The following is a 23,830-nucleotide window of genomic DNA, read 5'->3' as shown; positions in this document are numbered from 1 at the left end:
ATCTTCACTGGGAACAGATCAGCGTGAATTTCCTCAGACCTGTTGTTCATTCCTTGGTCACTTACTCATTCAACAAACATTGGCGTGCCTACGATACGCCAGGCGCTGCCCTAAGACCTGTGACAAGGCCCACAAAACAACTCTGTCCTCCTGGGGCGTGCATTCTGAGACAGTAAACAAGTATCAGTAGATTATGTGGTAGCAGGAGGTGACAAATACAGGAGGAAAGGACGCCGGGAAGGGAGGACAGAGCTCTGGACCGTGCGTGGGTTCTAGCTTTAATAAGAGTGATCGGCAAAGGGCTTCCCCGGTGGCACAGCGGTTGAGAGTCTGCCTGCCGATGCAGGGGACAGGGGTTCGTGCCCTGGGCCGGGAAGATCCCACATGCCGCGGAGCGGCTGGGCCCGTGAGCCGTGGCCGCTGAGCCTGCGCGTCCGGAGCCTGTGCTCCGCAACGGGAGAGGCCACAGCAGTGAGAGGCCTGCGTGCCGCAAAAAAAAAAAAAAAAAAAAAAAAAAAAAAAAAAGAGTGATCGGCAAAGACCATGGCGAGAGAGCCAACCCCGGGGAGATCTAGAACCTTTTTTTCGTGTTCGCAGTTTGCCAGTTCTGAAATGCGAACAAATCTCATGGAAAGGCTTGAACTTCTCCCTGCTGTGAATTGTGTAGGATGTGTCTGCTCAATACGTTGTGATAGGTACCCTCCGGGTTTCCGGGTTGCCCTTTCCAGTCTGTGCCAGTTAGGTGGTTCACAATCACAGCGTGCCGAGTGATCATTTATCGATGAGATTTTTACACACATTTTTGCACACACAGTGCACGTTACAGAGGCTGCATCTTAACGAGTCGCCACCTTGGGACCCTTCGATTGCCCATTACGCAGGGAGCGTGGAGCCGCCTGCAGCCCTATCCGCTCCTGGGCTCTGGTCCCGTGTGGCTGCAGCTCTCCCCGCCCTCGACGGCCGAGCCTCCCTGAGCAGACCGTGTGAACGTCGAACCTGACCTTGCCCTTCAGAACTCCTCAGACACATCCCTGTATTCTTGCCTTAGACTTAAAATTGTTTAAAGTGCATTTCGATGAGGATGGTAACTTGCCTTCCTACCAGGGGTGTGTAGGGATTCTGATGGAGAGGAGGCTGGCAGGAGGTGTGTTCTGGGAAAGTAATAATTTTACGCCTGTCAGTGTTCACGCACCTGTTTCCAGAATCGGGGAGTCCAACCACCTCGGCTTGCAGGGCTGGGAATGAGTTCTTCCCAGGCAAGGAATTTAGAGAAGCTTTTTGAAGCATAAAAACGACTCCACTCTGTTCAAGACCGATGGGGTCACCAAGGAGCCGGCCGGAGCCAGAGGACCCAGGGCAGAGATACGGCCACCCCAGGGTTCCTCCTCACCTGTGCTTTATTCAGAGAAGCTCCCAGGAAGACATCATCAACAAGCAAACAAAAATCCCCTGGACTTCATTTCTTACACACTTGAAACTTTTTCCTCTGAGCTCTAAACAAAGTCATCAGACGGAGAAGTTTGGGCTCTTTCTTAGGCCTTTGTGTTTGGGGAGAGCACACCCACCATTGCCCCAGCATCCCTTGTGAAAAGCCCAAAAGGCTGGGGATTCTTCTCACCCTCTGTCCTTCCCTGTGGAGCTGACGTGTGAGCTGGGGGCTGCAGGAGCTGCCGCCGTGAATGTCCGGGCTACGGTTGTGACCAGTGCCCGCAGAGCCTCACGTTCAATGGCACGCACTCTGCCATTTTCCTTCAAACATATTGGAGGAGGAAATATAAACTCTTATCACTGTGTATATTCGAAAACAATACTTTTTTTTTACTAGAACCCACAACGGATGGTGTTTGCGTCACTGCAGTTCATTTTCATGCTTCTGCACCTCAGTGATGCTCAGAATTGAATAGGAACAAACAATTAGAGGTGTTTTCCCACGGGCAGTCTGTCTCTAAAATAAAAGGTTCTTCGCTGTAAGTTTGCTCAGGAGGAAGAAAAGGCATAAAGTTGCTGAAGTCTCTGTGTTCACTTCACAGAGGTTCCTACCTCTGTGGACAAATCATTTAAGTTCTTGAGCCTCAGTTTCTTAATCTGTGACGTAAGGGTGATGGTGTGTACCTTGCAAGATAACATGAAATCAGTTTCAGGACAGGGCTGATGAGCTGAAATAAACGTTAGAATTGTAAAATAGAAATTTTAGCATTGACGGCTTGTGACGGGGCACGGATGGATGCTGCGTGCGCTGGTCATGTTTTACAAGTTAACGTACTAGGATTGTTTCAAAGCCGGCCACAGCTGGATTTCTAATACTTGCCAAATAACCTAAATAAAGTTTGGTTTTGTAATGGATTGAATCAAGAGAGGGTGAAAACACCTATAGCTTCAGTTGGGTGGGAGTGACCCTCTAATTGTTAAACATCCATTGCAGATGGAATTGTGGAATGCCAGCCCGGGCCGCCAGGTGACCAGGGTCCTCCCGGAAGTGTGGGGCAGCCGGGATTGACAGGCGAAGTTGGAGAAAAAGGTAAGAGATTTAATTTAAAAAAAAATGCTGATTCTGTTTGGGCGTGTGATACATTTCTACATACTTACTGGCTTCGAGTGGACATGGGTGGTATCTTCCATTATTTGAAGCTCCCCTCAAAATCCATGCCTCAGATGTGTCTCCCGACAGCTCTGCTGAGATTATTGGGCGTTGAAGAGACAGTTGTCACTTGGGAGACAAGGGGGAGACGGGCCCTCAAGTCAGAGTCCGTTCTTTACCCTCTGTGGGGTCAGCAGATTCAATTCTCAGATTGATCCCTTCCTGCGATCCTTTGGTTCAAAGTCAGAGATTGCATTCTCCAAGAATGCACGTCTTTCCTTGAAGCCGGATCGCAAGTGTGTATACAGAACGCTCACCACCCCTCAATCCCAGTTTCCGTAATCAGTGCAAGCAGATCTAAGCTGACAAATCCACCACCTCCACCCTTGGCTCTGAGTTTTATCTTAAACTTTTCAAGTGTCGTCTGTAATGCCAGCGCAGGACGCATCCTGATCCTTCACTATCTTGGGAACGATGGATTATCACTGCACAAACAGTGCCGTCTTAGAGTGGAGTAAACAAAGGATGTTCCAATATTTATTCAGTATATGTCTCTTAATACCCAGGGAGTAGAACAAAGAGAGGGCGGCCCCCCAAAACTGATCCCTGTGGGTCCCATTTCTGGCTTTGGATCGCAAAGAATTTGTGCTCTTCCAAAGTCTGAAGCTCAAATGCGTGGAAAATGTCTTAGAATTTTGACAGCCGTGTAAGTTGCAGAACCTTAGATGAAAAAGTGATCTTAGAATTCAAGCGGGGAGGATTGTGTCACCCGTTGGCGTGTCACTTGTTTTTCATGAATCTCCCTAGTTACCAGTTGCTTAGTGCTTTCTGAGGTAGGCTGTTCCATTTTGTGATGGAGCCAGTGGTCAGAAGGTTCTTTGTACTGAGAGGCGTGTTCATCCGTCCCCCGGCTCCTAAGAGGAGCCTCTTTCTTCCTGTGCCGTCACGCTCCTGCAGTGGAGCCGTCACCCTGCCCAGACTGCAGTGTGAGGTCTCCCCGCCGTCCACTTCCAGCCTCAGGAGCAGACACCCGTGGATCCCACAGCACCTGCAGCTTGGCTGGGTTACTAGGCAACTAACAGTGCTTCCCTCCTACTGATGCGCTCCTGTCCTGCCCTGGTTCCCGACACTGGGGCCTGGTGTGGGGTGTGCCTGGGACTGGGGTGCCGGTCAGGGTGAGGGGACGAGGGGCACACAACCCAGCCTCTGTGACCCCTGAGTGACAGCTCCTCCACGTGTGCTCTGCTCTCTGTTTGCCGTACCTGTGCCTAGAAACCTGACATTCAAGGTTCAGGACACATGCACATCTAAGACACTCGAAGGCCTTTTAGCTTAGTTTGAAAATCAAGATGTAAGAGGTTAGAGTTTCCAAAGAAAGGCATTTCCTCCCATTTTCATGTGCTGGGGTCCCTCTCCTCTTGGGTCCTCCATGCCAGGTCAGGTCTTTGCCCTGGACTTCGTACCTTCTTACTCCCATCTGTCATTTGTCAGCCTGGAACATAGGTTTAAAGTCCAGGAGTTATATGTGCAGGTGGCTAAAAGATACAAAAGCAAAGGGAAAGATGATGGGAAGTTTTAGAATTAGAGACAGAATGATAGAGTCGAGTCATCTCAGGCTGATGGGCACATGGAGTTCTGGATCACTTTTTAGTGAGGCAGGGCCTGTGCCTTGGCAGGGCGGAAGGATGGGATTCCTTAGAAGGGCACCCGTGGTTACCTGTGATGTATGCTGAGGGCGGAGGGTGGGCCCCATGTCAGGGATACGCGGCCACTGGCAGATGGACACGTCTGGAGCGGGTGTTAGGTAAATGGTGGCCTCCTCTTCCCTTTCCTGTGCTGTCACTATGCTCTAGGGGATTCTGCTCACCTGTTCTGTGTAATACCCCGTGTCTCCTTTTTTAGGTCAAAAAGGAGATAGTTGTCTCGTCTGTGACTCAACAGGACTTCGTGGGCCCCCAGGGCCACAGGGACCCCCCGGAGAAATAGGTAAGGCCCCAACTGTGAAAGGGACCAGGTCAGAATTTGCTTCGATGGGTTGGAACCTTCACAGTGAAGCATATCTTACTCCCTGACCTGATTTTCTCCATCAGCACTAAAACACGAGATGAGAATGTGAAGCCACACGTCTAGGATTTGTCCATTTTGTTGAAAATTATCAAGATGACTTACAAATTCAGTGTCGGAAAGATTTCCTCGTCAAAGGATAGCAGCATATGGCTCACACAGCTCTGCAAATTTCCTTATCTCAGAGGGGGTTACCTGCCTGCTTTGGTTTAAGTTGCCCCTGGGCTTGCGGGCAGGGGTTTGTAGCCATTCTGCGTCAGTGTTACTTGTGTGTGTTTGGGGGTCACTCGTCCCCCTTCTGAGCCCGTCCTGGGCATTTTTGTTATTACTGTCTCGAGCTGCTTCAAACGTCATCCACTTAGTATAAAGATCTTTGCACTTTTGAATCTTGAAAAGGTAACAATGTTTTGAGCTCTTAGAAGGTGTCTCATCAACAGTGTGCTGAATCTTTCCTCTGTCTCTCGCGAAAGGTTTCCCAGGACAGCCAGGGGCCAAGGGCGACAGAGGTTTACCCGGCAGGGATGGTCTTGAAGGATTGCCTGTAAGTAAACCTGTCTGAGTTCCTAGACATATTCGAAGTTGCCACCGAGCAAGCCAGCAAAGGCATGTATCTCTGCATTTGCACGTGGACTCCTGCTTTATTTGGGAGCTGGTAAAGGATCACTTTGTCGAGCAGTTAGAATCACTCCCCGTGTCTCTCCTGACTGATTGACCTGAGGATGAGTAGGACCATCGTATCCAGAACCTGCACCCCAGCTTGCCTTTCTTCTCACCTGGTCAGAATCCAGTCGCCACTTACCTGTTTCCAGCACGACCGAGTGCCGGTGGTCACTTTCCCGCAGGGTCTCTGGTGCCACCAAGCGTCACCTCTAGCAGCCACACTGTTGAGTTGTCTTTTTACACAATCATCTATTCTCACACCAGACAATCTAAAGCTTGTCAGTGAATAAGTTCAGCGCTGATGGTGTCTATGGCAGTGAAGCAGAACTGGCCGATTTTCCTCTACGAACTTGAACTATTCCTTTCTTCTTCTTCTTCTTACAGGTACAGAATTTGAAAGCTCCTATCACCAACATCTATGGCAAAGACACTTTTTCAAATCTATAAATGAAATATCTCGATCACAAGGACATGAAACCTTTCTGTTAGACAGAACACCATTTTCTTAACCTTTCTACGTTGTTTTAAAAGAAGCCATTGAATAGCAGATTATAGTAATAATCTTAAATATTGAAGGACGTTATTTTTTGTGCACGTTATCAGCTCTATTTCTAAAGCTTTTAAGCCTTTGGGCTTTGTTCTCCTATTTTCTTTGTGCTTCTCAGTTCTGTTAAGCATTAACCGGTTTCTACAATTTCTTTCATTCCTTTTTTCCTTTTCTTTTGTCGTAAATGGAAAGTCAGATCTGTAGCATTATTCTTTTTTGTTTGTAGGTCTTTAACATTTTGTTTGTAGGTCTTTAACATTTGTAATTTAAGAAGATACTTCTTTTTTGTTTGTAGGTCTTTAACATTTGTAATTTAAGAAGATATTTCTGGAAGGTTCTGTAAAAGCAGGTCAGGGCAAAAGTGAGTTGAAATAGGAATGAAACAGCTGGAATCCAGCAATAGTTTTCTCCTTTTGAAGTTAAGTCATGGGCTTCTGCTTTCCAGAACTTCCCCGGTGCCTGGGGAGCTAAGTTAGAAGTCGCAATTGTTTAACATATTTCTAAATAAGTTGGAAGTTCACAAAGCTGGGAACTCTGACTGTGGTGGGGATCAAAGTGGGAACAACTTTGAAGGCAACAGACATAGTCTGGGCACGGTCTTTATCTACTCAGCCTTCCTGGAATACTTCCTGCCTCAACTCTGCCTGGAACCCAGTCCAGACACCCGCCCCCCTCCCCAGCCCCAAATCCAATATGAATGAGAAAAGAGGAAGGAGGATGGTTGAGGAGAAGTCATGATAAAGAAAAAAACAAAGAAAATGTACAACAAAAAATGCAAATCCCCATGCCTTGTCCGTCCAGGGAGCATCTTTCTTGGTGTAGAGGTAGAACACTTCTAAAAATTGTTCTGTGGGTAAATAACCTAAGAGAAGATAATAATTTTCCTTTTATTAGATGCTATATCATAGCTCCATGGTTTAACTAGCTCAAAAATGTGGCACCCTTATTTCGAATTTGGCTGGAGGCTAGAGGAGGCTCCACAAACCAGCGGAGCAAACTGGAAAGTAGATGCCAATGAAGAAAGCTCTGATTCTGCATTTGATTTAGGTAGCGTTTCTGGGACACGTCCTCTGAAAGCTGAGGGTTCGATTTGGGGAAAGGAGGACAGACCACAAGAGGCGGGTTCCAGGCTGAGATGACGAAGCCCAGCCCCCGGGCAGGTCTGGGGTCACTGGGAGTGACCTGTGTTAATGGAAACGAACTTCTCCCAACTTTTCCCATGGTGACACCACTTTCTAGAAGCAGACTGCCCGAGTTGTCAGATCTTCTCCAATTTATGTAGCCAGTGGTAAACTTCCAAGGCAGCGTCTGACTCTCTGACGTTTATCCTAGGGCATGTACATCAAAAGACCCTTGGATCGCTTAGGATCAGCAAAGAATCCACATGAGATGTCCTAGGGTTGTAAATGTCAATTTTCAAAGAAATCCTAGATTTCTCCCTTAAATAAAACGATGACTGACACGGTCATCAGTATGAAAATAAAAACTTGTATTTTTCTCACCCTGTGCTCATAGTATCAGAAAATACTATACTTCTAAGCGGTGAAGAATCCACATAAAATAACATAAGGGGTGCTTCTGGTTTGAGAAGACAGGAAGCCTTGGTCCTGCCCTCACAGCCCTGAAAGGCTAGTGGAGAGACAGAAGGCAAGGAAATGTCCCTAATAGAGCAATGAGGACCATGCAGTACACCGAGGAAACACGGGAGAAGCCCACCTGGGCCTATGCGGAAGGGCTTCCAAGATTCTCTGGGCCTTAGGGAGGCACGGGAGCTAATGTTGACTAGAGAGAAAAAGCTACAAAATACCACAGCAGCTTTCAACCAGATAATGAATTTTCCATGTCCTCTGCTAGACTTCCTGGCGGGTGGCTGGTGGAGATAGTGGGACTAGAGTAAATACGATAGATTGAGTACCTTCCCCCTTCCTTCCCCGAGTAGCTCTGAATGAAGGGTCCTCTGTCACAAGGGGCACTTCCAGCTCAGGGCCAGCTCCGACCGACTGTGTCCAGTAGTTTGAGGCATACATATTATAGGTACACAGAGAGGGGTGTGTGTGTGTGTGTGTGTGTGTGTGTGTGTGTGTGTGTGTGTGTGTGTGTGCGCACTGTGGTTCACCTACATCCAAGAACCGTTTCAAAGAGAGTTTACAAAAAGGAATTCAAACCACATGAATTCCGCAAGGGTTTAAATTCTGCCAGGTGAGCGGGGAGGTTGAAGAGATCCCTCTCTCAGAGAACAGGTAACTGAGACAGTTGTTTAAAGCCTTGGGCCTCTTCCTGGTGAATCCCACTCTCAAGGGGACTTGGAGGGGGAGCCATCTAGGGGGTGGGCATTCCTTGAAGATTCCCCTTTCCAGGAACAGAGAAGTGTTCCCGTGTGTCTCTTGGGAAAGTTAATTCTATTCTGCTGACGGCTCAACATCCCAGTTACAGAGCTGGCCTGAGGCTCCCTTCCCCGACTTTCCTCTTTGCGGGTGCTCTGGGCCTCCTCATCTCTTCCGGAATTAGGGCTGTGAGCGTGAAAGGCAAGCTGTGTGATTTCAGCACTGACCAGACTTAGGTAACGTGGCTGTTCTCAGCCTCCATCTCTGGTTCCTGGGCCCAGGGAATCGCACATCTAGCCCCTTCCAACCGTAGCCAACCTGTTCTTGGGAATGTCAGCAGTTGTAAGAGACAAGGAAGTTACCTGAGGACTGATCTCCGGGCTGGGCCCGGAGCTCCTCCGTCACTCCCCCGCCCTGTCCCCGTCTCCATCACTAGAGGCTTTTTAAGGGCAGCACACCAGTGAGGTCAGCTCAGGGCTCTGTCACAGAGCTGCTGGCTTTTTTTGCTCCTACACAGGGAACAGGGAGCTCTAAACCCGTCCCCGCTTTTCAAGGTGGCGTCCTGATTTCCCTGCTGCTGGTTTGCTCTATGGATGGGCGTCTTCGGTGGCGGCCTCACAAGGCTTTGTTCTCGCAGGGACCGCAAGGTGTGCCAGGGCTGATGGGCCAGCCAGGAGCCAAGGGCGAGCCTGGCGAGATTTACTTCGATATTCGACTCAAGGGCGACAAAGGAGACCCAGGTTTCCCAGGCCAGCCCGGGATGCCAGGGAGAGCAGGCTCTCCCGGAAGAGACGGCCATCCGGGTCTGCCCGGCCCCAAAGGCTCCCCGGTATGTCGATTCCCAGACTTTGAACGTGCGCTTGACAGATGATGGATATGCAAAGAATGGAAGAAGGAGTAATTGGTCTCCCGTCGACCTGTTTTCACTCGGCGGGGGTCCTTGTCGTAAACGAACTTGTCTCACGTTCACTGGAAAAACTAGTCTGTAAACCTAGGTGTGATAGCCCTGACTTGCACGATTAGGTGATAAGGGGTCAGTGTCTTCTGATGCATCTGGGGGAACTGAAAAGACCTCCATATGTCGGCCGGGAGGTGAATTTTAAAGTTAGCGGCGTTCAAGTCACCCTTTCAAAGAAGATTCCAGATATAAGTGCCTTCCTCTTTGGAGTGTCTCCTTCTGTGTGGGTTGGGAGGGCAATTGCTCAGCTTAGAGGAGAGAATGCCGGTTTCATTTATTAACTACAAGGTGACCTCTGCAGGCGGGTTGAAGTTAATAAGTAGCACAGCTAGTTAAACTCGGCACTTTTGTACCGCGGGTGGTGGAAAAATGCGACGCGGAGTGGAGTGCTGGTATGTCTGCTGATAACTTGTCTTTTTCTCTTTTCGCTTCAGGGTTCAGTAGGATTAAAAGGAGAACGTGGCCCCCCGGGAGGAGTTGGATTCCCCGGCAGCCGTGGTGACGTCGGCCCTCCTGGGCCTCCAGGGTTTGGCCCTATTGGCCCCATTGGTGACAAAGGACAGATGGGCTTTCCGGGAAACCCCGGGTCCCCAGGCCTGCCAGGTGAGGCCTGAGGACCTCCAGTGCCGCACGCAAGTGCCAGGAGCCCTGGGCTCAGTGACATGGGGACGTGGGTCTGGTTTCAGTTCTGCCAGGAGAGGGGGATGTGACCTGAGCAACCTTTCCTGAGCGTTTCTGTATCTCGTTCCTTCCTTTACGAGATGGGCCAGTGGCGTGTAGGATCTAGATAACAGGAACTTGAAGGTCTAGGTGATTTCCTTATAAATAAGTACGCCATATGCAGCAGAGAAGGTCAGCCTTCTGTGTGGAAGTGACACCAGCCTGAGCCCGTTTTCTGTTTCTCCCCGATGAGCGGTCCCTTTTGGCTTCTGTGTATCCCAAGCCACATACTTACTCTTCACCCCTCCGCTGATGTGCACACACTGACATCCACAGCTGCTTTGACTTGGCTGTTGAGTTTCGGGGTAGTTCCAGCCGTTTGTTGACTGTTTTATCACGTGGTTCTGTGTGCCATGCGCTGAGCTAAGCGAACAGAGAGGAAGCAACTCAGAGGCCGCCCGCCCTCCTGGAGCCCACCGCCCGGGCTTTGGTGGAGAACGTGGGAGGGGGCTGTGTGAGGGTTTCCCACGGATGCGCTCCACTGCGTCCTCACGACGGGCTTATCTTCAGGGACGGAAGTGAAAGTGGGGGGGGGTCCCCAGGCCCGCACACAGTAGACTGTCAGTGACTTATTAGTTGAAGATGATTCCGGGAAGAAGTGGAACATTGACATCATTGCCTAGGAAACCTGGAGGAGAAGAGGCCAGGAACGGCCTGGGCACAGAGGACAGAAGGACGTGTGCTGTGACTAAGATGGCTTAAGAGTTGTAGAAATGAATGAAAGATGACTTGGGGTGATTAAAGGTGTGTGGCCAGTAAGCCTGGAGAAGCATAGTAACTAAGAAGCTGGAAGATCGAGGTTTCCGACAGGAGGGCCTCAGCAGAGATTACAGTCTGGCCTTCTTGTTCTCACACATTGGCCGATTCTGTCCCGAGCCATGTATCCAGCCCAAGTTCCGTCAGTTCCTGTCCCCACTGGGAACTGTTATTTCCTTATGAAGACCCAGTGTAGGGTTTGTCAGCTTCGTAATACAGAACACGTCAGCAGCCCTTGACGGAGGCCCAAGTACAGTGCCTTACTGGATGGGCTCTTGTGATCGTTGGGTGGTCGCTGGTTATTCACTAAGTGAGGACTCCACTGATGCGTGCTCTTTGATTAGCAAGGAACCCGGGAACGTCTCTCTCTTACGACTCCTTTCGGGGCAGGAAAATGCTGGGTTTGACTTAGAAACACCCCGGGTCTCGGAAAGGGGCCTCTGATCACTAACCCCACACTCCTCGTTCCCAAATCACCATCTCAAGTGTTCTTCGTGCTTCCGGAATCTGAACACTTGCAGCGTGTACAAAGGAATCAGGTTTCTTTTTCTCGGCCAGAAACTACCATCAGAAAAGCCAGTGGGACGCATACAGATACGTCTTGACGGCATGGGAAGAAGGTTCCCGAAAGAGGCAATGCTGACAGTGCTGTCGGTCGGCTGTCCACATTCTGGAGGGTTGCTTGGCCATCCAGACCCCGGCAGCTTTGGGATTAGAAACCCGACTTCTTTGATCTGCCAGAGCTGTGTTTAGTCTGATGGTCATAAAAGCCTTGTTCCCAGGGCTGGAGCTGATAGCAAAGATGTGTTGGGGTCAGGCCCTGGTGCTTCCCACAGTCTGTAGCTAAAGCAAGTGTTGGCTGTCCCTGGGAGGCCCTTCAGATCCTGAGTTCTTTAAGGTACGTGAAGGTTCAGTGGAGATGAGCCCTTAGGTCCTTTCGTAACAGCTCAATCCTGACACCCAGTGGATCTCGTAGGCACGGGCACCCGGGGCTGCGCCTGCACCTCCACCTCCCAGTTTGGAGATAGAAAAGGTGGCTTTCCTGGGCTGGAGATACCGCAGAACCATGCAGCTCACTGTTAGGGTAACGATATCACCCACGGGGCACGTCGTGAAGGTAACTTCCCACCAGATGTGGGCATCACAGCAACTTAGAACCAGTCCTGTCTGAGCCACTGAGAACGGTGAAAAGACTTTGACTTTTTGAGGCAGATTAATTGATACCAGGGTCATCTCGCTGTTGGTTGCTGTAGAGTTTTTAGCTTTTCGTGACCCTTGTTTCGGACGCTTAAAGAATTCTTGTGTCAAACAAACGTCTAGGTCATTTTGGACGTTTTGGGAGAAGAGGCGCTCTCTGTGAGAGATTCTAGAAAAGGAAAAGGAAGAGATGGAGGCGAGCAGGCAAGGATGTGACGCGGCAGCCCTCACGCTGTGTCCTTTGCTCTTTTTTTCCTCAGGTCCCAAGGGTGAAGAAGGAAAGGTCATGCCCTTACCCGGTCCCCCTGGAGCAACAGGACTTCCGGGGTCCCCCGGGTTCCAAGGGCCCCAAGGTACTCAGCGTCTCGTTCACCTGGAGGCTTGGGGTGGGGGAAATGTGCTCACGTTTTTCTCACGCTGACCATTGGTCTTTCTCACCGCAGGTGACCGAGGTTTTCCTGGAACCCCGGGAAGGCCGGGTCTCTCTGGAGAGAAGGGTTCAGTCGGCCAGCCTGGGATTGGCTTTCCAGGGCCTCCCGGCCCCAAAGGTAACCCCGCAGGACAAGGCAGCTTTGGGGGGGCTGCTTGCTCAGGCCACTGCCTGCGTGGGCCCCGATGGTGGCGCCCGTCCCCGGCTGGTTAGCACCAAGGGCTCATCCTCACGTGAATTCTAGGAGAAAAGAGGCGGTGGACGTAAACACACCATGTGCGAGTTAGCGAAAGAGCTGTGCGGTGTGCAGCCTGGTGATTCCGGTCACCGAGGTGATGGGTGACGTGTGCTCCCGGCCGAGTGGTTTGGTGGGAAGGGGTTGGGACCTCAAGGACCCCAAGCTGCCCGGGGATCTGGCAGATGCCACGTTTGCCTCAACCTACCCTCAGGGCGGTCTCTCTCTCATCCGTGAAGGGAGCACACAGCCCGCCGGGACCTGGGCCAGGCTGGTCTGGAAGGCGGGGGAAGGGCGGGGGGATGGTGCGGTGAATATGAGGGGGGCCTTGCTCTTGGGGGAGAGGCCCTCACACGCATGGACGTTCCAGAACCAGTACTTCTCTCTGAAAATTGTAGGGAAGTAAAGAGGACAGCTTCACCCGTGTTGCTGCTTTCTTAGTTTTTCAGGGAGACTGATATGCAGGCTGGCCATTAGGGACTTTGGTCCAGAGCCCAGAAGGGCTGTGAGCAGTGAGGGGCACGTCTTTTCCCTTTGGGCCGACATCCCGACCCCAGTCTGACCACCGTTTCACCAAAACTTAGTTTAAAGACTTGTCCAGCCTCCGGGCTTCTTGTCTAGGGCTCTGCATCGCGCCCACTCTCAAGGTTGCAGGCCTTCGCGCTCGGGGACGGGAGACGGCGGCCTGTTTCTCCAGGAGCCGTGTGATGCCCGCCGCGCTCATGGCCACTTCTGCCAGGCTCATGGGGCAGAAGGCCCCCCAGTGACCCTGCAGCATCACGGGGGCAGTGCTCAGGCCTCCTGCGTGTTCCATGGGAGAACCAGACCACTGCCATCACGGCAGGTAGAATTTAGCTGAGGAAGGCCTCCTTAATCAGAGACCCTTTGCCCACGTCGCACGAAGCTGCCTGGAGTCATGTGCACTGTCTGTCAGGCCCCTCGAAACGGCAGCCCTGCACCACGGGCGATTCAGGTTCGTGTTTCTGCAAGCTTGCAGATCACTGCGTGTCCCCAACCTTCCATCACACAGAGAGAGCCTAGCCCAACGGCTCTCACACTTGCTGCTGTTTATAGCCACGTGGGCAGCTGTCAGAAAGCCCATCAGAGGCGGGACCCAGTCTCTAAATGTCCCCACGTGCCTCCAGTGTGGTGCAGTTGGAGAACAGGTGGTCTAACGTGGTGCTTCTCAGACTCGAACGTGTCCAGGAATCACGAAGGGTCTTGTTAAGATGCGGGTCTGCGTGGGGATATCCAGGCTGGATTTCTAACCAGGCGACAGGGATGCTCTGGGCCACGCTCGGAGTTGGCAGAGTTTAAATTGCCATTCCCAGTCTGCACATGCTGGTTTGGTTGGGTTTAGTTGGGTTCATCTGTGGGGAGGGGATAGGAAAGGAAAGTTCTAAGCGCTTAGAAGCAAAGGAAGGGAGGGGGTGGGTGTGAGGGAGAAAGAGGAAGGGGCGGCCGGCGCTGCGAGCGCACCCTGCCCCCAGGCTCCCCCTGGACCAGGATGGTCTCATCTTCCTTTTTGGCGCCCTCAAATCTGTTCAGGTTCATCTGAGCAGGTGTAAAAGAAGTGGAGAAAGCAGGGAACGGTATTTTTACATGAATGATTTTTTTTGACTCTTCCAAACAGGTGTTGACGGCTTACCTGGAGACACTGGACCTCCTGGAAATCCCGGTCGCCAAGGTTTCAATGGCTTACCTGGCAACCCAGGTCCGCCTGGCCAAAAGGTGGGTACTGAGCGTTCTCTGGATTGCTGTTTTCTCATCCTTGTGATTAATTGGACCCATAAATTGTGGGCTGTTAATCTCATATGGTTTGTTGGGTCGGCGTGTTTTGTGTTTGAATGAAATAGCATCACAGGGAAAGTTCCAAAGTACAAGGGGTAGCACGTGGTCGTGTCTGTTTGGGGGAGAATCACTTGTTCCTGCTTTGTGGGTGGGCTCTTGCCTGTGTGTGTCCTGGATCTCTGGTACAGTGTGTGTCATATCACGAGTGGAAGGAGAAAGCCGTTTGGAAGCCACTGTCCTGAGTGACCTAACAGCCCCCAGCAGGGTGGGCTGCAGCCTCAGTGATACTGACATTCGGGTCCAATAGTTCCTCGTGGTGGGGCTGCCCTGAATACCGTGGGGTCTTTCGCAGCCTCTGTGGCCCCGACCCCCGACGTGCATGCCCAGTGTGACCGCCGTTACCCAGTGTCACCGTGGGGCAAAGGGCCCTGGTCGGGGACCCCGGGACTAGTGTGACATCGGGTTTCTCTTTGCCCTCGAGCACCCCTCTGCTGCTTGCTGACACTCGGCAAGTACAGGCGACTGTTGGGTAGATCCTCTCCCGTTCTGATCATAAGGAAAGGAACTGAAGTTGCCAGAAGGCGTCTGCCCTGCCTGGGAAAAGGCCACGGCCAGGAGATGCGCCTTTGCCAGCACAGAGCCCCTGCCCTCGCCTTGGGGGTGGGTGGGGGTGCACACTGGCAGCTGGCCTCGGTGATGCCGGGGAAGGTTCCTTCTGAGGAACGCCTGACCCAAGGAGGTGTCCCTGCCCCGTGTGGCTGGCGTGGAGCGTGTGGCCTTCGGACGCTTTCTTTCTTTTTTTTTTTGTTTGCGGCACGCGGGCCTCTCGCGGCTGTGGCCTCTCCCGTCGCGGAGCACAGGCTCCGGACGCGCAGGCTCAGCGGCCATGGCTCACGGGCCCAGCCGCTCCGTGGCATGTGGGATCTTCCCGGACCGGGGCACGAACCCGCGTCCCCCGCATCGGCAGGCGGACCCTCAACCACTGCGCCACCAGGGAAGCCCAAGGACGCCTTCTTTATGTGACACACCCCCACCTTCCCCTGATGACCCGCACTGGGTGTGAAAGTGAGTCAGTGACCGCAGTATGTAGATCGCCTCCAACACTGGCTCACGAGCTAGTAGATGCCGAATGGAACTGGAATTAAGGATTTGGTTTACGATTTTAAATACTGAGCTTTTTCAAAATCCCTTGGACTGAGTTCCCTCCAGTTTGCAAATTTCACTGCAGGGCCGTGTGGATAAGACACCTCTGCCCGCTCACCTCCACCTGGTCGTCATCTGGAAGTTGTTGCCTTCAGAGATGCCGCGGCGGGGGGTGGGGGGGGGCGCTGTGACACGATGTGCACGATTTGCTTCACACGGCCCGTCGGTGCTTAAATTGGGGTGTGCTCCTTCCTGCAGGCCCTCAAGATACTGCCTTTATTTTTAATCATCTGTGTGGGTCAAAGCCCTTTGATTCACGAAAAGGTTTTAAACGTTTAATTTGACATGAGAGCTTCCATTTCATCAAAAAAACGAAGTAAATGGAGTTCTGTTCCAGTCCTGGAACTTTCCACCTCTTAATACCCATTCGCTGGCCACACAGCACGCTGGGTGTTGTTCCCGCTGTGTAGACTCAGGGCAGCAGAGTCGAGGGGCCGAGACCCAGCGGAAGGAGCTCCTGCCTCTCTGACTGTGGACAAGCCGTCCAAACGGGGGAGCCTTGGCTTTCCTCCTTTGTGAAAAGAAAATAATAAAAATTACCTCCCTTTCGGCTTGTAGTGAGATTGAAAGGCAACAATAGGTGTGAAGAAGCTTCGCCAACTGGAAGGTGGGACAAATACCGTTCTTATAAATGCACCAGCAGCATCGGTTAACACGTACGCCCTTGGCCTGATGAAATCGCGGGCTCTGAGGGTCACTGGCTTCTCCGTGCTTCATGGTTTCCAGGGCGAGCCTGGAGTTGGTCTGCCGGGACTCAAAGGTCTGCCAGGACTCCCTGGCATCCCCGGCACCCCTGGAGAGAAGGGAAACGTCGGGGGACCAGGCGTTCCTGGAGAGCACGGCGCCATCGGCCCTGCAGGCCTTCAGGGAATCAGAGGTAACTTCCTATGGGCAAATCCAGCTTGTGGTAGGGACGGGGTCTGTTATTGTGTGTCCGCAGAGCACCTATCAGGGCTCAGTAAACGTTTGCTGAATGAATGATGAAAATTCTAGACGGGTTCCTGGCGAGCGGCGTGAGTGGGTGGTAGGTGCTGACATCGCTGTGTCCCCATGTGGTGCATTCACGATTTCTTCCCCATCCAGGTGACCCGGGACCTCCTGGATTGCAAGGCCCCAAAGGAGCTTCTGGAGTCCCCGGAATAGGCCCTCCTGGAGCTATGGGACCCCCTGGAGGACAGGGACCCCCAGGGTCATCAGGTGATACTACGTTCTTCCAGAATGTTCCCTTCCCTAACTCATAATCTGTGACTAAAAGGGGGAAAAGTCGGTTCTATTCTGTGGCTGTAGGTTTGGTTGTTTGCTTACACGTAAGGTCACAGGCGCCTTTCTTCACCTCCCTCTGAGCTTGGTTTACGTGCCAAAGACACCTCCCCTTTATATTGTATATTCTTTACCTTTTACATTTAATTTAGAAGGATCGGTATCTCTATCTTATCTTTCCATAAGAGGTTTAGTAAGTTGTAGGTAACTTAAACAAAATGAGTTCATGTCTGGAAGCTACCTTTGCCTTTTATAGTCATTCTAGAAGTGAGACAGAGAGGTTGGACCAGGGCAGGACAGTGAGGGAGAGACACCGTGGAGAAGCTGGGCTTAGGTCTGAATACTACTGAGGGGCCCGGGTGGGAATTGCTGACCGCTCACGGCAGGTAGGCGGGGCTTTGTCTTGGGACGTCATTTGCCCACCGATGGCCCCAAACACCACTATCTGGGAAGGTGGAAGCTGTTCCCCTCTACCCCCGACGTGGGCACGGCTACACACCTTCTACAGAAAGTAACAGTTAAACAGGGTACAGGATGCTGCAGGACACCCTGTCGATCCTGCTGACGCCCCCTTTCTCTTCCCCACCTCAGGCCCCCCTGGAGTGAAAGGAGAGAAGGGCTTCCCCGGATTCCCAGGCCTGGATATGCCGGGCCCCAAAGGAGACAAAGGGCCTCAGGGGCTCCCCGGCCTGACAGGACAGTCGGGACTGCCTGGTCTCCCTGGACAGCAGGGCACACCTGGACAGCCCGGGTTCCCAGGTAAATGACCTGTGAACTCCACCCAAGTGGATGCTGGGGAGACGCCTCACCTGGTCTTGTTCATGACCCTCGCTCGGCATCTGCCATCAGCGTTCACGGTCCTTCCATCCGGCCACAGGTCCCAAGGGAGAGATGGGCGTCATGGGGACCCCCGGGCAGCCCGGCTCGCCAGGACCAGCGGGTGTGCCAGGATTGCCGGGTGAAAAAGGTAGGGAGCCGTGACTCCGGAAAAGCCCATCTCATGTCGGTGTCCCGATGCCTTGTGGGAAATTCTCCAAGAGTCGTAGGTCATTGTTCATTTCAAGAGGCCTGGGAAAGAAGATCAAGCTAGGGTCCGGAAGACCCCCTCTTCCAGGAGGCGCTCAGGGGTCCTGGGGATGAAGGGCTGTGCCCTGCCGAAAAGTCAGAGAGAAGACAGGTTTCCGGGTTTCCTTGTTGGCATGGTAGAGTTTTCGGGTTTTTTGTTTTGTTTTGAGAAATGGTGGTATTTTTAGTCATTCGAAGATTCAGTCACAGCAACTGAGTCTTTGGAATCAAATTAGCAAACAGGGGAAGTTTACAAGTCTTACTTTTTATTACTTATCTTGATATTTGAAATTGGTTCAGATACTGTTTTTAAAAAAGAAGTTGACTTTAAATGTGAGACATAAAAATGGTCATTTGTTTAGTTGAACAGGAAAATTCTGTTCTTTCGGATAGAATTGAGGGGCCACTGAGCAGATGTCGTGAAGGTATTTGAGAAGGAGAGAAAATATAAATTATTTAATAAGTGAAGTCTCCTATGTTGGAATTATTAGCAAATAATGAATTCTAGAAAATGGCTTTTTTGTTCATTTCCCTGCTGTCACATTCTTCTGGGTAACTCGGACCCTCGCCATTTAACGCCACTTTTGGACAGACTATTAGTTCTTTATAGGTTGTTTATCAGTTGCTTCTACTGGCCAGAAAGAACAGCACACTCGTCACTGCCTTGGGGGCCCTTGGCCACGTGTCACTCGGTGCCTCCTCTTCTTTCTACAGGGGACCACGGCTTCCCGGGCAGCTCGGGACCCAGGGGAGACCCTGGCTTCAAGGGTGATAAAGGAGATGTGGGTCTTCCTGGCAAGCCGGGCTCCATGGATAAAGTGGACATGGGCAGCATGAAAGGCCAGAAGGGAGACCAAGGAGAAAAAGGTAACGCGGAGGACAGTTTACCTTCGGAGGGGGGAGAAGGTGTCTAACGAGTTATTCAGTTCTTCACACGTGATGTCAGACCAACCTGTGTTTCTACAGTTTGTCTTATTTTAAGCAGACGTGGTCGTCACTATTTTTGTGTGTGTGTCATGCAGGACAAATCGGCCCAACTGGTGATAAAGGATCCCGGGGAGATCCTGGAACCCCAGGAGTGCCTGGAAAGGACGGCCAGGCAGGACACCCTGGGCAGCCAGGTATGGAAGGGAGTTCAAGGTCGCCAGCTCGGCAGGGGCTCGTGTGGGGAGAGGTTACCTGGCAGTTTTCATGGGCGTTGACCTGTTGGGTTTTTCTCTTTATGATTCTAGGACCTAAAGGTGATCCGGGCATAAGTGGGACCCCAGGTGCTCCGGGACTTCCTGGACCCAAAGGATCGGTTGGTGGAATGGGCCTGCCAGGTATGTGGGGTTTAGGAAAGGAGTTCCCTTTCCAGTGCTTGTACATGTGGTGCTTGTGGGATGAGTCTGCGGGTGAGACCCGCTTCACGGAGGACGCGATCCAGGGAGACGTGTCTTTGACACAGACTCACATCTTCAATCCTGTGTGGTCTCTTGCCTAGGGATGGTGGCATTTGGTTGACCTTCCAGACATTGCTTAAACAAGCAAACAAACAAAACTCGTCACAGTTTAATAAAATAAAACACGGGCTGTGCACTATGAACTTTCAGTTAGCTCCAAGTGATCCTTCTACTTGGATCCATCGAGGAGGTGATTAATTCTCCATTCAGTTGTGTCAGCGCAAGCAGCTCGCGCCTGTAAAGCCCTTTGACGTTAGCTCAGAAGAATCCCCTGGGCTCCTCCGCCCTGGTCCCGAGCTGGCCTCCCAGGCTTTGCCATCAGCTTTGGCGGCGGTGACAGCGACCAGAGCAGAGGCAGCAGATGGAAGGCTCAGGCCCCGATGGTCCAGGTGCTACTGCTTCCTCGAACTTGCCCGGAGCAGGAAGTCAGGGCAGCCAGCCTGTCTCCCTCACTCCTCCCAAGTCTTTGCGAGGAGCGTTGTCACTTTGCTTGAGCTATAAACACCCGGCGGCTGCAGTAAGGCTTCTTAGATTCTTTTTGCAACGAATCTCTTGGGCCGCTAGGCGGATGCTGGTTGCAATAAAACAACCAGGGTTCCCTTTGTTGCAGTAATCTCCCAGGCCTTGGCTGCAATTTAATATCCAAGTTCTCCTTACAATAGCATCACCAACCGACTCACAGCTGCCCCTAACAACCAAGCCAGCAGCCGCAGAGGGTCAGTTACAGGGCCGGGCATAAGCCTGCTTCCCTGGGACCTATTTATAAATTAGTTTGACTGCCCACATCCGTCCTAGAAGCAGGTACGCTTTTACTCTCCATGGCCTGCCTCTCGCCCCCTCTGATTCGTTCGGATAATGAGGTTTGACTGCGGAACGAAAGACATGGAAGCCGTGTTTAATGCTGTTGGGAAAGGAAGCATGCTCAGCGGTTAATGTATTTTTTCTCCCTTTGTAACGTGGTTGTCTTTAAAAGACAGGAGGAACGTTTCCTGGCGTGGTTCTAATGTGGTCTGGGGGGCTGGCGCCTGCCTGGATCACTTACAGCTTGAGAGATGAGGGGATACGTGTTCCTCCGTCTCATTCTTGGCCGGTAGTTGAGACGCTTTCCTATTTTTAACGTGAGCACCTGCTAAGCACACGTTCTGTTTCAATTGTGTGTGTTTCTAGGAATACCTGGAGAAAAAGGTGTGCCTGGCCTCCCTGGCCTGCAGGGCATCCCTGGCTCACCTGGAGAAAAGGGAGCAAAAGGAGAGAAAGGGCAGGCAGGTCTACCTGGCATTGGGATTCCAGGACGGCCCGGGGAGAAGGTAACAGCATCCCCGCGGAAGCCCCTCCCACCCATCCCCGCAGAAAGGCTTTGGAGGAACGTTTACTGAGCATCTCCACACAGTAGATGAATCATAACACAGAACGGTTTCTCCAGTTGATTTTACGTCTCCCTGCCTCCCCCTCCTATTCATGGCCTGTGTCCCCAAGGAGGATCCGAGACGTGTTGAGAGCTTGGGTAGCAAGTTATCATGGGGAGGAATGGAGAAGGAACACGAGAAGCAGAACAGGCAACTGCTCTTTGCTCTGGGTTTCTAGTTTTTCCTCCATTTTCAGAGGGCTTTGAGTCTCCCCTTCGAAAGCTGGAAGTGGAATTCTGCCATGCGATAGTCATTGCACTCCCATGTGTACAGAAAGCACCTCCAGACGCATGTCCAAGGACAGATATGACATTAATGGGCCCAATTTTCACCCACAGGGAGACCAAGGGGTAGCAGGTTTTCCAGGAAGCCCTGGAGAGAAGGGAGAGAAAGGAAGCAGTGGGATCCCAGGGATGCCCGGGTCTCCGGGCCCCAAAGGCTCACCAGGGAGTGTTGGCTATCCAGGTAAGTGAGCTGGCCTCCTCCTGAGCTCGGGGTTCAAGGATGGCAAAGAGAAACTCAAAGTCATGGGAATTCTGGTGTTTTGGTTTTTCTTTAGGAAGCCCTGGGTTGCCTGGAGAAAAAGGTGACAAAGGCCTCCCGGGATTGGATGGCGTCCCTGGCATCAAAGGAGAAGCAGGTAGAGACCACTTTTTAGGACACAGGTGGGGGCCTGTGGAGAAGAGGCCAAGGGGCATCAAGGCTGGGTGACCTCTGAATGACCAGCTGGGCTCACACCTCCATTTCCAGATGAACAAACTGAGTCTAGGGGGACTTCTGGGGTCTTTCCACCAGTTAGACCTAGAACTGGTTTTACAGCTAGTTCCAATTGGGTCTAGAAACTTTTCCTGTTCGGCATGGTAGATGGACGTCCTTTCTCTCCACTCTCACCAGCTTTAGGGGGTCACTGTGCAGTGATGTTACTGCCGCATGAGGGTCCCTTCTGAAGGGGTGTCAGGAGTAACCTCGGGGAAGCTGGGCATGCTAGGGGGTGGGAGGTACAGCTCCCTGGAAAAATGTCAGGATTGGTGCATTTTACATGCAGATCACGGTGCCGTGATAGGTTCCATGCCTGACCGATCTGACCTTTCTCTTTGAGGTCTTCCTGGGACGCCTGGTCTCACGGGCCCGGCCGGCCAGAAAGGGGAGCCCGGCAGTGATGGATTCCCAGGGTCGGCAGGAGAGAAGGGTGAACCAGGTATGTTGGGCTCCCATTTCCCTTTCAGAATGAGACTCTGCTCTGGAGTAAACATCTCCCAGAGACTTACATTCCATGCTAAGTGACCGGAGCTGGGTGTAAGCTGGGCATAAGTGACATCCTTACAGCTGTTTAAGCAACAATGTGGGCAAGTGGGGCAGGATTGGATGAGAAAAGGGGAAAGAGGATGTTCATTTATTCCACAAATACTTATGGGCGTCTACCCTTAAAATGGCCTGAGCTCTCAGTGTGAGTGAAGGAGACACCGTAGAAAGCCCAGACCGCTGCCTTCTCTGCCAGGCCTTTCCCTCTTTAGAGGAACAGTCCTGGGAATATTCTCAGTCCCCAGAATCTGCTCCTGTTACTGATGGGGGCACGGCAACTTGGGCAAAAGTGTGAGCTGCGGGCTCCGATGATGACAATCACATACGTAATAATATTCGTATATAGCAAGAGGGTGACACACAGACAGTTTGAAACAGGTTGCCCTCAGTCAGGGGGATGGAGGGAGGGAAATAGTGCTGGGGAGGAACATGGAGGGGGATCCATGGCTGTTAGTGTTGGTCTCTTCCTAAAGTTCATTTCTTTCATTCTATGAGCCTTATGTTTATATTATGTACATTCATTTTCCCATAAAAATAGTTCGTAAGAAATGCCTCCACACCTACTTCCCCCCTTTGAATCTTCCCTTACGCGCCTTACTCACATTTGTGGACTCCCTGGTGTCTGCTGCCCCAAATATCACTGGCTCTGTGCACTGCCTTTGTGAGTAGCTGTTAGTTGGATAGTCATCTGAGAAAAGCCAATTGGTGAGTCTCCAGACGTTAATGGGAAATGAGTACCCATCTGTACAGATCGTTTCTCCTAAATGCTGTAATGGTTCTGGGCTCAAAGGTACTTGGGAAAATGTACTAAATTATATATATATCCAGTCAAGGGTATCTTAGAACAACTGTAGTGATATAATTTTACTTGCAAAGTGCAACGGACTAATTTCTCTGGGTTTCGCAAATAGTATATGGTATCGGTGCAAAGAGTGGATATTACTTTGTGCTGTTCCTGCAGCTCGGCTGTTTTAGGAGAGATAAACGGGACTTCTTACCTTTATCTCGTAGGTCTACCCGGAAGAGGATTCCCAGGGTTTCCAGGGGCCAAAGGAGAGAAAGGTAACACATTTGCTAAATGTGTTCTTCCTTTTCAACTAACTGCTGATACACGTGGCACTGGCAGAGCAGGGCGAGCAGATACAAGGAAGCACGTGGACATGGGTGATAGATTATGGGTCGGGGGCGGTCGAATTGCCACTTTCTACTGGCTCGTGGCAAACCACTGCGTGGCGTGCGTGTTTCGGATTCATAGCCTTGTGAAGTGGGGTGGGGGGAAATCCCAGGGAGGGCCCAACCATCCTTCTAGGTGGTGACCCTGTTTCCTCCCCTTATTTTTTCTTAATAACCTTGAAGCAATCCTAGAATTTTGTCATTTCGTTGGCAAGTTTGGGCTAATATGTTTAAAACAACATGCAGGGTTTTTTCCTACAAGCTCTCACTTAAAAAAATTTGTTTAAAACAGCTTTATTGAGGTACCACTGACATCTGATAAACTGCATATATTTAAAGTGTACAATTTGCCAAATCTTGCTATATGTACACACCCATGAAAATATCAGCTCATTCAAGACAGTGAATGCATCGTCACCCCAAAAGTTTCCTGGGCTGCCTTGTCACCCCCCCCCCGCTCCTTCCTGTCCCCACCGCGACCTGCCCCCCAAGCAACCATTGGTCTGCTTTCTGGCACCGTAGGTTAGCTTGTATTTTCTAGAATTCTACATTCACGGAACCCTACAGCGTGTACGTTTTCACCTGACTTCATTCGCACAGCATAAGGAATTTGAGTCACCTGTGCTGTTCGTTGTGTCAACGGTTTATCCCTTTTTCTTGCCGAGTCGTGTTCCATGGTGTAGCTGTAACACAGTTTGTTTATTCATTCACCTGTTGGT

At 51.5% G+C, this 23,830-nt stretch overlaps 1 protein-coding gene across 1 annotated transcript in view; it reads left to right on the top strand.

Moving 5' to 3' along the window:
* COL4A1 (collagen type IV alpha 1 chain) overlaps positions 1–23,830 on the top strand; it is a 151,164-nt gene that overhangs the window by 110,797 nt on the left and 16,537 nt on the right. Inside the window, exons 22-41 of the mRNA XM_065895891.1 lie at positions 2,423–2,518; positions 4,481–4,564; positions 5,113–5,183; positions 8,811–9,002; positions 9,566–9,734; positions 12,065–12,157; positions 12,248–12,352; positions 14,103–14,200; positions 16,190–16,340; positions 16,547–16,660; positions 17,315–17,482; positions 17,601–17,690; positions 18,503–18,655; positions 18,811–18,909; positions 19,021–19,110; positions 20,398–20,537; positions 20,975–21,101; positions 21,196–21,276; positions 21,736–21,834; positions 22,950–23,000. Coding sequence (XP_065751963.1) covers positions 2,423–2,518; positions 4,481–4,564; positions 5,113–5,183; positions 8,811–9,002; positions 9,566–9,734; positions 12,065–12,157; positions 12,248–12,352; positions 14,103–14,200; positions 16,190–16,340; positions 16,547–16,660; positions 17,315–17,482; positions 17,601–17,690; positions 18,503–18,655; positions 18,811–18,909; positions 19,021–19,110; positions 20,398–20,537; positions 20,975–21,101; positions 21,196–21,276; positions 21,736–21,834; positions 22,950–23,000 — 2,271 coding nt within the window. The remainder of the gene's footprint in view (positions 1–2,422; positions 2,519–4,480; positions 4,565–5,112; positions 5,184–8,810; positions 9,003–9,565; positions 9,735–12,064; positions 12,158–12,247; positions 12,353–14,102; positions 14,201–16,189; positions 16,341–16,546; positions 16,661–17,314; positions 17,483–17,600; positions 17,691–18,502; positions 18,656–18,810; positions 18,910–19,020; positions 19,111–20,397; positions 20,538–20,974; positions 21,102–21,195; positions 21,277–21,735; positions 21,835–22,949; positions 23,001–23,830) is intronic.

Source organism: Phocoena phocoena, chromosome 18, assembly GCF_963924675.1.
Source record: "Phocoena phocoena chromosome 18, mPhoPho1.1, whole genome shotgun sequence".
Classification (NCBI taxonomy): domain Eukaryota; kingdom Metazoa; phylum Chordata; class Mammalia; order Artiodactyla; family Phocoenidae; genus Phocoena; species Phocoena phocoena.
This window is presented reverse-complemented; position numbering and strand designations above follow the sequence as displayed.